Here is a 15,154-nt window from a genome sequence, read left to right on the forward strand (position 1 = left end):
GTTTTTACTGCTTGACTCCTACACTGAGTGCATTAATCTAATGTTTTAAGTCTGTTTCTATTTTTGCAGTGGCTTAGAAGCTGATGAAGTCTAAGTTGACTGCATGACTAGTGTCTTCCTTCAAAAACTGAAAGTACAAATAGCACAGTTTGTCTGATGTCATACAGGACAATCTTTATCAGGTGAGAACTATCAAAAATTAATTTTAGAACTTCTACAAATATTCTAAGTTTTGTTATTTAAATATGCACCATAAAAATAGCACAAAGTATGACAATAATTACAGCTCATTATTTTGTAGTAACTAATAATGTTCGTGTTACAGATACATGTCATTTTTCATGTGAAGCTGAGTTATGACAGCACAGAGTTCAAAGCAGAGGCCCAAATTCTTGAAACCAGGTGAGCTAAGCTAAACTTTTACGTTTTGTGTGTATTTTCTATAATTTTAATTGTCTCGAATTGTCAAATTGATTGCAGCAAGGGCATTATTAAATTTGAAGCTCTTCTTATCTTTTAAATTCTATAACAATATGCAACACCAGCACTTTGACAGAGGCAGGACCACTGTGCTCATGCTGGTAGGTGTAATAGCTTTATTTAATTTTACAGAGCACTAATGATGCCACAGACGAGTGCTTTAAATTCACACACACAAAATTTTATAATATCCATGTAGTTCTATTTTTAACGCAAAGTGTTAGGTGCTGGAGAAATACACTCCTGGAAATTGAAATAAGAACACCGTAAATTCATTGTCCCAGGAAGGGGAAACTTTATTGACACATTCCTGGGGTCAGATACATCACATGATCACACTGACAGAACCCCAGGCACATAGACACAGGCAACAGAGCATGCACAATGTCGGCACTAGTACAGTGTATATCCACCTTTCGCAGCAATGCAGGCTGCTATTCTCCCATGGAGACGATCGTAGAGATGCTGGATGTAGTCCTGTGGAACGGCTTGCCATGCCATTTCCACCTGGCGCCTCAGTTGGACCAGCGTTCGTGCTGGACGTGCAGACCGCGTGAGACGACGCTTCATCCAGTCCCAAACATGCTCAATGGGGGACAGATCCGGAGATCTTGCTGGCCAGGGTAGTTGACGTACACCTTCTAGAGCACGTTGGGTGGCACGGGATACATGCGGACGTGCATTGTCCTGTTGGAACAGCAAGTTCCCTTGCCGGTCTAGGAATGGTAGAACGATGGGTTCGATGACGGTTTGGATGTACCGTGCACTATTCAGTGTCCCCTCGACGATCACCAGTGGTGTACCCCAGGAGCAACAGTGCCCCTAATTTGCTGGGAAGTGGCGGTGCGGTCCCCTACGGCACTGCGTAGGATCCTACGGTCTTGGCGTGCATCCGTGCGTCGCTGCGGTCCGGTCCCAGGTCGACGGGCACGTGCACCTTCCGCCGACCACTGGCGACAACATCGATGTACTGTGGAGACCTCACGCCCCACGTGTTGAGCAATTCGGCGGTACGTCCACCCGGCCTCCCGCATGCCCACTATACGCCCTCGCTCAAAGTCCGTCAACTGCACATACGGTTCACGTCCACGCTGTCGTGGCATGCTACCAGTGTTAAAGACTGCGATGGAGCTCCGTATGCCACGGCAAATTGGCTGACACTGACGGCGGCGGTGCACAAATGCTGCGCAGCTAGCGCCATTCGACGGCCAACACCACGGTTCCTGGTGTGTCCGCTGTGCCGTGCGTGTGATCATTGCTTGTACAGCCCTCTCGCAGTGTCCAGAGCAAGTATGGTGGGTCTGACACACCGGTGTCAATGTGTTCTTTTTTCCATTTCCAGGAGTGTATATTCTTGACCTTTATAAGACCATAAAAATTTGAAGTTTGATGCTTACTGTCAATCATTCCCTGTGACCCGTCTGGTGCAGATTTGTGGCTTCACGTAAAATTCCTTTCCACTCTGTCATGGGCCAACTCTCTGCAGGCCACCACCCTGCCTAAGATCAATATTTTGCTGAACTGCCCTGCCTTTTGGCCCTTCACCTTAAGTACACCCTCCCACTATCCTTGTCACACGTTTTAGCTGATGTTCGTGCTTGGTGGTGTCCATTCTTGGTTTTCTTTGCATAAGTGGTTTGTCCTCCCAGATTTCAGTACCTGAATTTCCTTCTGGAATTACAGTCCCTTGGCTAGTGTTGGCGCAAGTTTGGGAGGCCTTCAGCCTTGCCCCCATGCCAGCCCCCCTTTCTCTACACTTGGTCTGATCCTCTGTGCCATTTTGTTCCTCTCTCTAGAGTCTTCTTCCTGTGATGTTGTCTCCATTGTGTTGTGTTTATGGTACAGTATGGGGACTGGGATGGGTCAGCAGCAGTGTCGGCACCTCGTCGCACGTAGCATCTATGGGACACCCTCTGTCTCACTTCTTCCTCTCCTTTCCCCCTCCCCCCTTTCCCTATCTTTACTCTTCCTGCTGCCCCACCGTTCCATCTGCCTCATTGTTTGCCCATTTTCCTTCCCCATTGATTGGAGTGTTCTGTTGCGGGTTGTTCCTCCCTTAGTTTCAGGCACCGTGGATCGTGGGACTGATGAGCTCACTGTTTGTACCTCCTCCCCAAAGCGATCAACCAACTGACCAACCATTCATGGAAGAAACTGGTGACACCAGTGGCAGCCATACTTAGATATTTCCTAAATCCATGTTATAATTTGGTAAACATTTAATGTCTTTGAGGAAAAGGCTAAGAGCTGTAATAGGATAATTGTTTCAAATATTTTACTAATGGTAAGGGTCCTTAATTGGAAACTACTTATGGACTTGCTCAGTTACCCTTATCATTGAGACACTTGGGTATGTTTCTAAATTTATACTGTGATTGATGAGATAGGGAAGAGGTTTAAGTTGTTTCATGCGAACACTTCTATTTACACCACATTTGGGATGCCATCCCGTTCACACGAGTGGTTTCTTTAGCCTTTGTATTGTGGTCATTATCTCCTGTTGATTAGTCCCCACAAGTTCCAGCCTTATATGTTCGCGGTGTTTCACCCCTGCAGGTCCGGGGGGTTAGGATAAGCCTGAGGTATTCCTGTCTGCCGTAAGAGGTGACTAAAAGGAGTCTCACATCTCAGCCTTTATGTAATGGTCCCCTGTGGGGTTTGACCTCCATTTCTCAAAATTTTCCCAAAAAGTGAGCCAGTTGGGGAAGAGGTGCCTTACATGGTGCAGTGCCCATCGTGCGCTGAGACCTCCCGCATCCTTCGTCAACGTGGATCTGCACTTCTGTTCATTCTCCAGCTGTTGGACAAGGTCATCCTCCTTGGTGCGTTTTCCTCAATCTTCTGTGCAGTATTGCTTTCTGTGCTGTTGATAATGGACTCCTTAGCTTGTTTGCACCCGATATCCAACATGGTAGCCAGTCCGTTGTGGTGGGGCCGCCATGTACCCTGTTGGTTGTAGCCCCCTGATCTCACAGGGATCGCTCTGCTGATGCCTGTGCTGTTAACTCCCCACGTATGCCAAGGAGTAGATGCCCATCACCGTGGGACATCGGGACTCCCAGCAATGGCCATCCTGCCAGGTGGTCTTTCTTGTGGTTGGGTGGCCACCATGAGGAGGGCCCCTGGTCGGAGTGGGTGGCATCAGGGCGGATGACACACCATGAAGTGTAGTACGTCATCACTTGCTGTTGGTCAAACACCAGCAGTCTCTAAGCGATCAAAGTCTAACTTCAATGCTAAGAAATATGACCCCAAATTGTTCTTCCCCCCCCCCCCCTCCCCCTCCCCCATTCCCCAGGCCACACCATGGGAGGAACACCAGGCTAACGATGGCAGTGAAGCGTATTCACCTTGGTACCTTGTATTTAAAAGATTTAAAAGAATTGATGGGGAATCTTTCAGTCAATGAAGCCTCAGTTTTTTGTGGGGCATTTAGAGGACACGTTTGGGGAGGTGGAGCACTTGTCCAAAATGTGGTCAGGGTCGATCTTGATCGAAACAGCATCCTCTGCCTAGTCGCGGGCACTACTTGCCTGTGACAAGCTGGGGGATGTTTTTGTTTCCATCATGCCCCATATGAGCTTAAATATGGTCCATGGTATCATATTTCACAGGGACCTTCTTTTGTAGCCTGATGATGACCTGCATGCCAGTTTAGAGCAGTGAGGTGTCCATTTCGTCCAGCGCATACTCCGGTGTTCAAGGTATAATCAGGTTGCCACCGGTGCCTTATCTTGGCCTTCGAGGGTGACAAATTACCTGAGAAGGTCAAGGTGACATTGACGTAAAGCCATACATCCCTCCCTCGATGCAGTGCTTTAAGTGCTGGAAGTTCGGCCACTGTACTTCCAGCCTCACCTGTCAGGATTGTGGACGTCCTTCATATCCCATTACTCCCTATGCCCCACCTCCCATCTGTGTCAGCTGTGGAGAGCACCATTTGCCTTGCTCACCAGACTGCAGGATTCTCCAGAAGGAGAGAAAAATAATGAAATAAAAGACCCTGGACTGACTGACCGACACTGAGGCTAAGAGAAAATGAGAGAGGCTTCATCCTGTGCATATGACGTCAACCTAGGCTGCCACTACGTTGCGTACAGTTGGCTCTCGGAGCCGTCAGACTCGACCTGCCCCCTTTATGGGGGTGGGTGGGTGGGGGGGCACTTCCCTCACTGTTGCTCCTGCACAATCTACATCAGGACACCCCCCCCCCCCCCCCCGCCCCCCCAAACCATCAGGGACAACAGTCCCTACTTCTCAGCCAGAGAAGTGTAAGTCATCTCCAGCTCCTCTCACCAACAAGGGATACCTTGGGTCACTCCCTCCCCAGGTTCCTACTAGTGGCAAAGCTGACACCCGCCAGTGGCTGAAGCAACTGCAGGTAGCTGGTCGTAGGGCTTCACGGTCCTCCTCAGTCCCTGAGACTGAATTAGTGTAGCCCTCCCAGCCGGACAAACCTAAGGAGCAGCTAGAGAAACCTAAAAAGAAAAAGACCCCCAAGAACCAAGGCACTGCAGTGGCACCCACACCACCACTACATACAAGCTCTGTGACTGAGAACTAGGTGGAGATTCTGGCATCCGCTGAGGACCTCAGACACAATGGATGTTGATTGCACAGGTAATTATCTAGTGGCAGCAGGTGACCCTGAGGCATAGACTACCTCATTGAGTGTTACATGCCTTCACAGGCTCACGATCACGTAATCCTCCAGTGGAATTGTGGCAGTTTTTTTCCACATTTTGGCTGAGCTACGGCAACTGTTAAGCTTTACATATTCTTTCTCCATTGCCCTCCAGGAAACCTGGTTCCCGGCAATGTGGACCCCTCCCCTCAGGTGGAGTTTGTGTCTATGCCCTGAACTCAGTGCCCCTTCAAACCCCTCTTGAAGCTGTGGGTCAGGATAAGGACGACAAAGGAACTAACTGTCTGCAATGCGTATCCTCGTCCAGATGGTGCAGTATCCCTGAACGTATTGGCTCCACTGATTGATCAACTCCCTAAGCCTTTCCTGCCCTCTTGGGAGATTTTAACACGCATGACCCCTCGTAGGGTGGCATCATGCTTACTGGCCAAGGTTGAAAATTTTCTGTCACAACCTGACCACGACCTCTGCCTCTTAAATACAGGTGCCCCCACACATTTCCGTGTGGCACATGACACATATTCGGCCACTGACCTTTCGGTTTGCAGTCCTGGCCTTCTTCCATGTATCCACTGGAGACCACATGCCGATCTGTGTGGTAGTGACCACTTCTCCCTGCTCCTGTCACTTCCCCGGCATCATGCCCACGGACGGCATTCTCCCAGACTAGTTTTGGCGACAAATATCATCGGTGGTTTTTTAAAAATCTTATTTATTGTATGTTACAGCATGTTTGAAGCAATTATTGTCGCTGTCTGTGACATATTTTCTGTGCGCTTTTTTTTCTGATGCAGTTTTTTACTTAGTGAACGTACGTCATCTGCAACCATGTGAGCGGGTTCGTTGGATGGTATGTAGCTGCTTTTATACACAGAGAAACAAAACTTTCGCACTCTGTTTCTGATCCAGAACAGGAACAGCAAGATGGCGCAATGTTCTGGATCAGAAACAGAGTGCGAAAGTTTTGTTTCTCTGTGTATAAAAGCAGCTACATACCATCCAACGAACCCGCTCACATGGTTGCAGATGACGTATGTTCACTAAGTAAAAAACTGCATCAGAAAAAAAAGCGCACAGAAAATATGTCACAGACAGCGACAATAATTGCTTCAAACATGCTGTAACATACAATAAATAAGATTTAAAAAAAAAAAAAATCCACTGATGATGGTGATACTTGCTGCCAAAACTAGTTTGGGAGAATAAAGAAATAAAAAGTAAAAAGGTGTTTTGCATCAAGGCGGACTCAATTTTGTAATATTACTGTTTTTCTATGCAAACACGGACCAAATGGAAGAGTTCAAAGATAAAATTAGCAAAAAATTGAGTAACTAATGAAAAGATAACTTTCTACTGAGTCAAGGTGTGGAATATCAGAAGCTTGAACTTGGGAGGGAAGCTAGAAAATATGAAAAGGAAAATGCAAAAGTTCAGTCTTAGATATAGTAGGTGTCAATGAAGTGAAATGGAAAGAAGACAAGGATTTCTGGTCAGACGAGTATAAGGCAATATCAGCAGCAGCAGCAGCAGCAGCAGAAAATGGCATAACGAGAGTAGGATTCATTATGAATAGGAAAGTAGAACAGAGTGTGTGTTATCGTGAACAGTTCAGTGATAAGGTTGTTCTTATCAGAATAGACAGCAAGCCAATACTGACAATGATAGTCCAGGTATCTGTGCCGATGTTGCAAGCTGAAGATGAAGAGATAGAGAAAGTATTTGAGGATACTGAAAGGGTAATACAGTATGTAAAGGGAGATGAAAATCTAATGATCATTGCAGACTGGAATGCAGTTGGAGGGGAAGGGGTTACAGAACAACATGGGCTTGGGGCAAGGAAAGAGACATGAGAGTGACTAATTGAGTTCTGTAATAAACTTCAGCCAGTAATAGTGAATACTCTGTTCAATAATCACCAGAGGAGGAGATATACTTGAAAAAGGCTGGGTGATATGGGAAGATTTCAGTTGGATTGCATCATGGTCAGACAGATTCCAAAATCATATTCTGGATTGTAAGACATACTCAGGAGCAGATATAGACTCAATTTAGTAGTGGTGAAGAGTATGGTGAAGCTTAAGAAACTATTCAGGAAGGATCAATACGCAAAGAAGTGGGATATGGAAGTATTAAGGAATGACGACATAAGCTTGAAGTTCTCTAAGGCTGTGTTCAGCAATAAGGAACAGCTCAGTAGGAAGTACAGTTGAAGAGGAATGGATATCTCTAAAGAGGGCAATCACAAAAGCTGGAAATAAATACATAGGTACAAAGAAGGTAACTGCAAAGAAACCATGAGTAAGAGAAGAAATGCTTCAGATGATATCGAAGATGACGTTGTATGGTTTGTGGGGTGCTAAACTGCGTGGTCATCAGCACCCGTTCAGATGATAGATGAAAGAAGGAAGTAAAAAATATTCAGGGAAATTCAGGAATACGGAAATAAGTTGCAGATGAGTGAAATAAGTAGAAGGTGCAGGGAAGCTAAGACAAAATGGCTGCATGAAAAATGTGAAGAAGGCAAAAAAGAAAATATTCCAGAATGAGAAGCCTGGCAGAAGTAAAGCTGTGAGGACGGGGCGTGAGTCGTGCTTGGGTAGCTCAGTTGGTAGAGCACTTGCCCGCGAAAGGCAAAGGTCCCGAGTTAGTCTCGGTCTGGCACACAGTTTTAATCTGCCAGGAAATTTCAAAGAAAATATTGTCAGAACGGCTGTTCCCAATCTTCCTGTTCCTCCCTCAGCATAGCTCCCCTGGACGCCCACCCAGATGGGTTCTCCATAGTGCTGACTGGAATGAATTTATCCCTGCTGTCATCCTTAGCTCCCTGTTGCAAGGCAGTATTGATGCACCTGTAGCAGCCATTCTTTTGGCAGCCATCTCCTCTCCCTTGGAATCCCATCTGTTAGAAGACTGTACTCTGGTGGACCCCCAGAGATGGCTGCAGTTGTTAGAGATTGTAGGTGGGCTCCAATACCATAAGCAGCACCCTTCATGAGAGCACCTCATTGCCTTTAAACTGCTTCGTGCCCATGTCCACTTCCTCATAAAATGACAAAAGCAAGAATTCTGGGAATGGTATGTTTCCTTTGTTGGGTCATGTGCATCTCCATCCATGTTTTGGGCAAGGATCAGATGACTCTGTGGGCTCTAATCCCCTGCAAATGTACCAAGTATTCCCTTAGATCCTAAATATTTGAAGAACATTACCCTCGCACATCTGCATGTTGAGAGCTACCACCCTGCCTTCTGGCTCATATAACAGTGGGTGGAGCGAATGCACTTGTCTGATACAGTCATAGGGCCAGACCGCATCCACAACCTGATCCTGAAACATCTCTGCGACTATGAGCATCACATCCTTGTCGTCATTAATCATCTGTAACATGGATAATTTCCCATCTCAGTGGCAAGAAAGCAAGAAACTGGGTAAGAACCCCCTTAAGATGGACAGTTATCACCAAATCAGCCCTATTGATATTCTATGTAAGTTGTTTCAATACGTGCTTAGCAAGCGGCTGTGTTGGCTCCTCCAGTCTCAGGCTCTTTCAGTTGTATCTCATGGTGGTTTACGCAAAGGCCCGCCACTGCTGATAATTTGATTCACCTGGAGTCCATTATTTGGACGTCCTCTGCATGTCGTCAGCACATCATTGCTGTCTTTTTCAAACTACAGGTATATGACACAACATGGCATCATCACATCCTTACTACATTACTTGAGTGGGGTCTCCAGAACCATTCCCGATTTTTGTTATGAACTTCCTGGTGCACCATATGTTGTAGATTCAAGTGGGCACTTCACTCAACACCCCCATATCCGAGAGACCAGGATCCCGCAGTGTCCTCCACTTTCTGGTGGCCATCAAAGGTCTAACAGCAGCTGTGAGGTCGTCAGTATCACGCTCCTGATATACTGACGATTTTTGCTTTTGTTATTGTTCCTCTAGTATGGTTGCCGCAGAGTGTCGCCTACAGGGTGCCATATGGAAGATGTAGTCAAAGACTCGTGTTATGAACTTCTAAATTTTTGATAACGTTAATCTTTTAAGCTATGAAAAATCAGTGAAAAACCAGTCTAGATCGTGATGGTTATTTTATTAAAATTACCAGTTTCAGCCAAGTCTTAGGCCATCTTCAGACGAGCACCATCTGCTGAAGTTGACACTGCCTAGAGCAGTCAGTAGAACTCAGTCACGGAAACTGCAGTGCAAGATTCTGTATAATCTATATAAAAGGACGTAACACTTCACTTGTTAAATGAGATGTGTTAAAAAATGAATTTTTGTTTTTTGGAAATAATTTTATTTGTTCATCTTCATCAGTGTTACCCCCTTGAGCATAGTTCCCATAGAGGGACTCACTTTACCTATTTTGGGGAAACCTGTTTTGTCTGGTGTCAGGAAGTGGCAAACGCAGAAGGGTAGGGTTCTATTAATCGTTGGCAGGTCAAACGTATGGCGAAACTTACGGAAAAGGCAGCAAGGGACAGGAAAGGGCAACAGGTGCATTCAGTGTGTATGCCTGCAGGCCCCATTCAACATGTTGAAGAGGCTATTCCGGCAGCTATTGAAATAACATGGTGCAACCATCTGCAGATTGTGGCACACGTTGGAACAAATGATGCCAGTCGTCTGGGCTTGGAGGTCATTCTTGGGTCATTCCAGTGACAGGCAGAGAAGATTGAGGAGCCAAGCCTTGCATTTAGAGTTTCAACAAAGCTCACAATTTGCAGCATTGTCCCCAGACCTGATTATGGCCCTTTGGTTCCAATTTGAGGGGAAGGACAGAATCAGAACTGTAGAGTCCCCCTAAATAGGCTGGGTGTGCACTAAACATCAGAGGCTGCCACTCAGGTAGTTAACGGTGTGTGGGGTGCACACAAGGGTTGTTTAGATTAGGCGACTCCTTTCGTGAGTACGTGCATGGCGAACACGGGTCCCCAAGCTATTGCAGCCTTCCTTCTTTCCAGGGCTGCATTTCCTTGCCCTTCCCCTCCTTTCCTTTCCTTGCTCCTTCCCCTTCACCTTCTGCTCTCCCTCTATTGGTGTCCTTGCTTATGTTGGCCCCGCTATCCTCCTGGTTGTGTTGGTTTTGCGATTTAGTTTTGTTGCGTAATCACCTCATCCTTTTGGCATTCCTTGGTCCCCCCTCTGAGGTTTGACCTCCATTACTAAATTTCTATTCCATAGTGTGAGCCATTTGGGGAAGAGCACCTTACCTAGTGTCTCTGATGTGTGCCCTCCTAGTTCATTCCACCTTTTCTTTCACATCGTTGCCTGATGCTAGGGTGCATAGCCACTCCTTCCTCCCCCTTCCTTACCCCAGTCCTGGACCCCCCCCCCCCTCACCCCCCCCCCCCCCCCCCCCCCACCGCGGCTCCCACACCTTCTCCTCTGGGCACTGCTCCCCCTCCCCAGCTGGAGAAGTGTGCCACTACTTCGACGTCTGCCGATCAAGGGCGTCCCTCCTGGGATACCCCTTCCCGGCACCTTCCAGGCCAAAGGTCTGCTGCGACGCACTGACCACGAGAACCACAGTTTGTCGGCCCCCAGGTCTCCCGATCTCTTTCTGTTCCTGATCTTGCTGCAATTGGCTCCTTTAAGCCACGCAGCCCTCCTCAATCTCAAACAGAAAAGAAGAAACATAAGTCCCAGGACATGGAGCCTCTGGTGTCACCAGAAGTCCCATCCCTGGCTTCACAACTAGATTATGACCTGTTGTTCATGGATGTTGCACCCCCCATGTCAGTGACGGGTGGTGACCCAGTGGCATGACTGGCTTTAGCCTGTTCAACTCCCATTTGAATCATTGTTCTGTGGTTATCCAATGGAATTGTAATGGGTATTACCGTCACATTCCGGAGTTGAAATCCCTTATTTCGTCTTACTCTGCAGCTTGTGTGGTTCTATAGGAATCTTGTTTCACTGATCACTCACTGACCCTCTGTTGGTTCCGTGTTTTCTGTCGAAATCGGGTCAGTCCCCTGCAGGCCTCTGGTGGCATTTGTACGTTGGTCCGTACAGACATTGCTAGCAGGTGGATTCCTCTTCAAACTACATTGGAAGCGGTTGCTGTTAGGGTCCACCTGGACACTGAGGTCAGGTTTGCAATCTTTATCTCCCTCCTGACAGGACTCTTACACCTGCTGCCTTAATTGCCCGTCTTCAGCAACTTCCTCCTCCCTTCCTCCTTCTCGGGGATTTTAATGCTCATCATCCCTTGTGGGGCAGTGCATTTCCATCTAGACGAGGTCTTCTCATTGACCAGTTTATTGCAGACCACGACTTGTGCCTTCTTAATGATGGCTCTCCTACTCATTTCAGTGATGGTCATGGTACCTTTTCTGCCATTGATCTTTCTCTTTCTTCTCCCTCTCTCTCCTCCCTTCATTACACTGGTTGCCACGTGATGACCTTTGTGATTGTGACCATTTCCCGTTGATTCTCTCGCTCCTTTCCCGCTCCCCAATGGACAGGTTACCTCGTTGGTCTTTCCAACACGCCGATTGGCCTCTATACACTGCACGGGTCATGTTTTCTCCCTCTTTGTCAGGTTGTATTGATGACGTCTTACATGACGTGTCTGACGTGATTGTTCGCGCTGCTAGCCTTGCTGGACTGCACTCATCTAGACCCTTTCGCCACCGGCAAGTCCCGTGGTGGAGTACGGCCATTGCCATTGCTATCCGTGATTGCCATCGAGCTTTGCAACACCTTAAGAGGCACCCATCTGTTGCCAACCTTATTACCTTTAAACTCCTTCGGGCTCAAGCCTGTTATTTAATCAAACAGAGCAAACGGATATGTTGGGAACACTTTGTTTCTTCCCCCGGTTTTACTGTCCCTATGTCACGGGTATGGGAGCGAAGCATAGCCAAGGTTGCCATCGGCAGTCCACCCTCCCAGGCCTTCATTTCCCAGATGGCTTTTTTGCAACGGCATCAGCATCAGCCTCCTATCCTGCTACTTTCCTTCACCAGGAACAGTGGGCCGAAGCTTCCCCCTTATGTTTTACCCCTTGTCGGTCAGAATCTTACAACGAACCTTTTACTGAATGGGAATTTCTTTCTGCACTTTCTTCTTCTCATGATACGGCCTCTGGCCCAGACTTCATTTGTAACAAACTGCTTCAACATCTCAGTGCTCCACAACGGCAACATCTTCTCCGGGTGTTTAACCATATGTGGCTCCAAGGTGACTTCCCTTCGAGGGATATCATCGTGGTTCCTGTCCTTAAGCGTGGTAAGAACCCCCTATTTGTTGAAAGCTATTGGCCAATTAGTCCGACAAATGTTGTTTGCAAGTTACTTGAACGGATGGTAGCCCGTCGGCTCAATTGGGTCCTCGAATCTTGGGATCTATTGTCCCCTTACCAGTGTGACTTCCGAGAGGGACGGTTTCCGATCATTTACTTCACTTGGAATCCGCAGTTCGGCAGGCTTTTTTCCAGTGCTATCATTTGGTTGCAGTATTTTTTGACCTTCACAAGGCCTATGACATGGCTTGGCACCATCACATCTTACTTACACTTCATCAGTGGTGTCTTTGGGGCCCACTCCAGATTTTTATCCACCAGTTCCTGTTCCATCGGTTGTCCAGGGTTCGGGTTGGTACTGTTTTTAGTTCTCCTTGAACACAGGAGAATGGCATCCCACAGGGTTCTGTACTGAGTCTACTTCTTTTCCTCATTGCTATCGATGGACTTGTGGCCTCTGTCGGTCCTTTGGTCCCACTGCTCTGTATGTGGATGATTTCTGCATTTGGGTTAGTTCCTCTTCGATGGCCTCTGTATAGTGGCAGCTTCAGGGAGCTATACGACGTGCCTCTGCATGGACCCTCTCCCACGGGTTTCAATTCTCTCCTCTAAAATTGCGGGTGGTCCACTTCTGTCGCCGTACTACAATGCACCCTGATCCAGAGCTCTATCTCGATGCACAATGATTGCCTATGGTCCCACAGTTTCGCTTCCTGGGTCTTCTTTTCGACAACAAGCTGACTTGGCTGCCTCATATCAGACTTCTGAAGGTAGGATGTTTCCGCAAACTCAATGTTCTTCGCTTCCTTGCCCACACCTCTTGGGGTGCGGACCGCTCCATCCATCTCCGCCTTTATCATGCTTTAGTTCTGTCTCGCTTGGACTATGGTTATCAAGTTTATGGTTCAACTGCTCCTTCCACACTGCACATGCTGGATCCAGTCCACTATCGAGATATCAGTTATGCCACCGGTACCTTCTCTACTAGCCCTGTTGATAGTCTCCTGGTTGAAGCTGGGATCCCCACCCCCCCTCCCCCTTTCTGTTCGGCGGTCCCAGCTTCTGGTGTCTCATTCAATCGCTGTCCATTCCTCTCCCACTCATCCTTCCTATTCTATCCTGTTCCCAGACCATGGACGTCGCCCACCTGATTCCCGCCCTCGGGCGGGTTTACTGGTTGGGCTCCGCCTTGCGTCTCTTTGCTGTGATTTTCGGCGTCCTTCTTTGTCCTGTCTTCCACGCCCCTCATTTTGTTCTTACCATTGACGACACGACTGCACTCTTACATTTTTAAGCCTTTTCCCTTTTATCGTTCTGACTTTGCTGAGATGTCAAACTATCTGAATGGACCACATATGAAACAAGGGACTGATGACCTTGCTGTTTGGTCCCTTCAACCCCAATCAATCAACCAACCATCCATCCAATACAGGTAGCTGTAGGAAACCCAGAAGTATAAGTGTAAGATCAAAAGAAATTCCTCCCACAAGTGAGAATATTAAAATCCTAGTGGTAAACTACTGAAGCATTCAGCAAAATGCCATAGTTTGAAGCACTTGTGAAAAACAGTGGAGCTCACAAAATACTTTGTCCAGAAAGCACATTGAAACTTGAAATTGATAGCAGTGAGATTTTTTGGGGAAAATTTAAGTGTATATTGAAAGGATAGGCAAATGTGAAATGGAGGTGGTATATTTGCTGCAGCAGACAAGAAACCCAAATCCACTGAGATAGAAATTGAATCTGCTACTGAGATTGTTTAGGCAAGACTCAATGTCAGGGGTGGGCATAAAATAATTGGATCCTTGTATCACCTACCAGACTCATCTCCTGATGTAACCAAAAACTTTCGAGAGAACTGCAGTTAACTTGTACCTAAGTTCCTCAATCGTATTGTAATCGTCGGTGGATACTTCAATCATCCAACAATTAATTGGGAATACTACAGTTTTGTTAGTGGTGGGTGTGATAAGACATCCTGTGAAACTTTACTAAATTCCTTCTCTGAAAACTACCTAGAACAGATGGTTAGGAACCAAACTCATGACCGAGCGAGGTGGTGCAGTGGTTAGACACTGGACTCGCATTCGGGAGGACGACGGTTCAATCACGTGTCCGGCCATCCTGATTTAGGTTTTCCGTGATTTCCCTAAATCGCTCCAGGCAAATGCCGGGATGGTTCCTTTCAAAGGGCACGGCCGACTGCCTTCCCCGTCCTTCCCTAATCCGATGAGACCGATGACCTCGCTGTCTGGTCTCCTTCCCCAAACCAACCAACCAAACTCATGATGGAAATATATTGGATCTAATGGCAACAAATAGACGTAACCACTTTGAGGATGTCTGCGTTGGAACTGGTATCAGTGATAAAGATGCAGTTCTGGCAGCAGTGATCACAAAAGTGCAAAGGACAACTGAAATAAGCAGAAAGATACATATGTTCAGTAACCTAGATAAAAAATCAGTAGTGTCATATTTCAGTGAGAAACTTGAAATTTTCAGCACAGATCAGGAGCATGTAGAGGAACTGAGGCTCAAGTTTAAAAGAATAGTTGACCATGCAATGGGTAGACATGTACCCAGTAGAACAGTTCATAATGGGAGGGAGGCTCCATGGTGTAAAGTCACTGTAAAGAAACTTCTAAGGAAACAGATATTACTGCATAATACTTGTAAATGAAAGCATAGGGCTACAGAAAGAGAGATGCTGAATGAAATGTGATTGGCTGTCAAGAAAGCAATGCGTGGTGCCTTCAGTGACTACCGCAGCAGAAT

The 15,154-nt window shown here is 46.9% G+C and overlaps 1 protein-coding gene across 1 annotated transcript in view; it reads left to right on the forward strand.

Annotated features, from left to right (window-relative positions):
• LOC126485085 (probable ATP-dependent RNA helicase DHX35) overlaps nucleotides 1-15,154 on the forward strand; it is a 217,747-nt gene that overhangs the window by 15,957 nt on the left and 186,636 nt on the right. Inside the window, exons 2-3 of the mRNA XM_050108692.1 lie at nucleotides 70-182; nucleotides 326-402. Of these exons, the coding sequence (XP_049964649.1) occupies nucleotides 357-402 (46 nt within the window). The 5' untranslated portion in view covers nucleotides 70-182; nucleotides 326-356. The remainder of the gene's footprint in view (nucleotides 1-69; nucleotides 183-325; nucleotides 403-15,154) is intronic.

The sequence above is a fragment of the Schistocerca serialis genome, chromosome 6, assembly GCF_023864345.2.
Source record: "Schistocerca serialis cubense isolate TAMUIC-IGC-003099 chromosome 6, iqSchSeri2.2, whole genome shotgun sequence".
NCBI lineage: Eukaryota > Metazoa > Arthropoda > Insecta > Orthoptera > Acrididae > Schistocerca > Schistocerca serialis.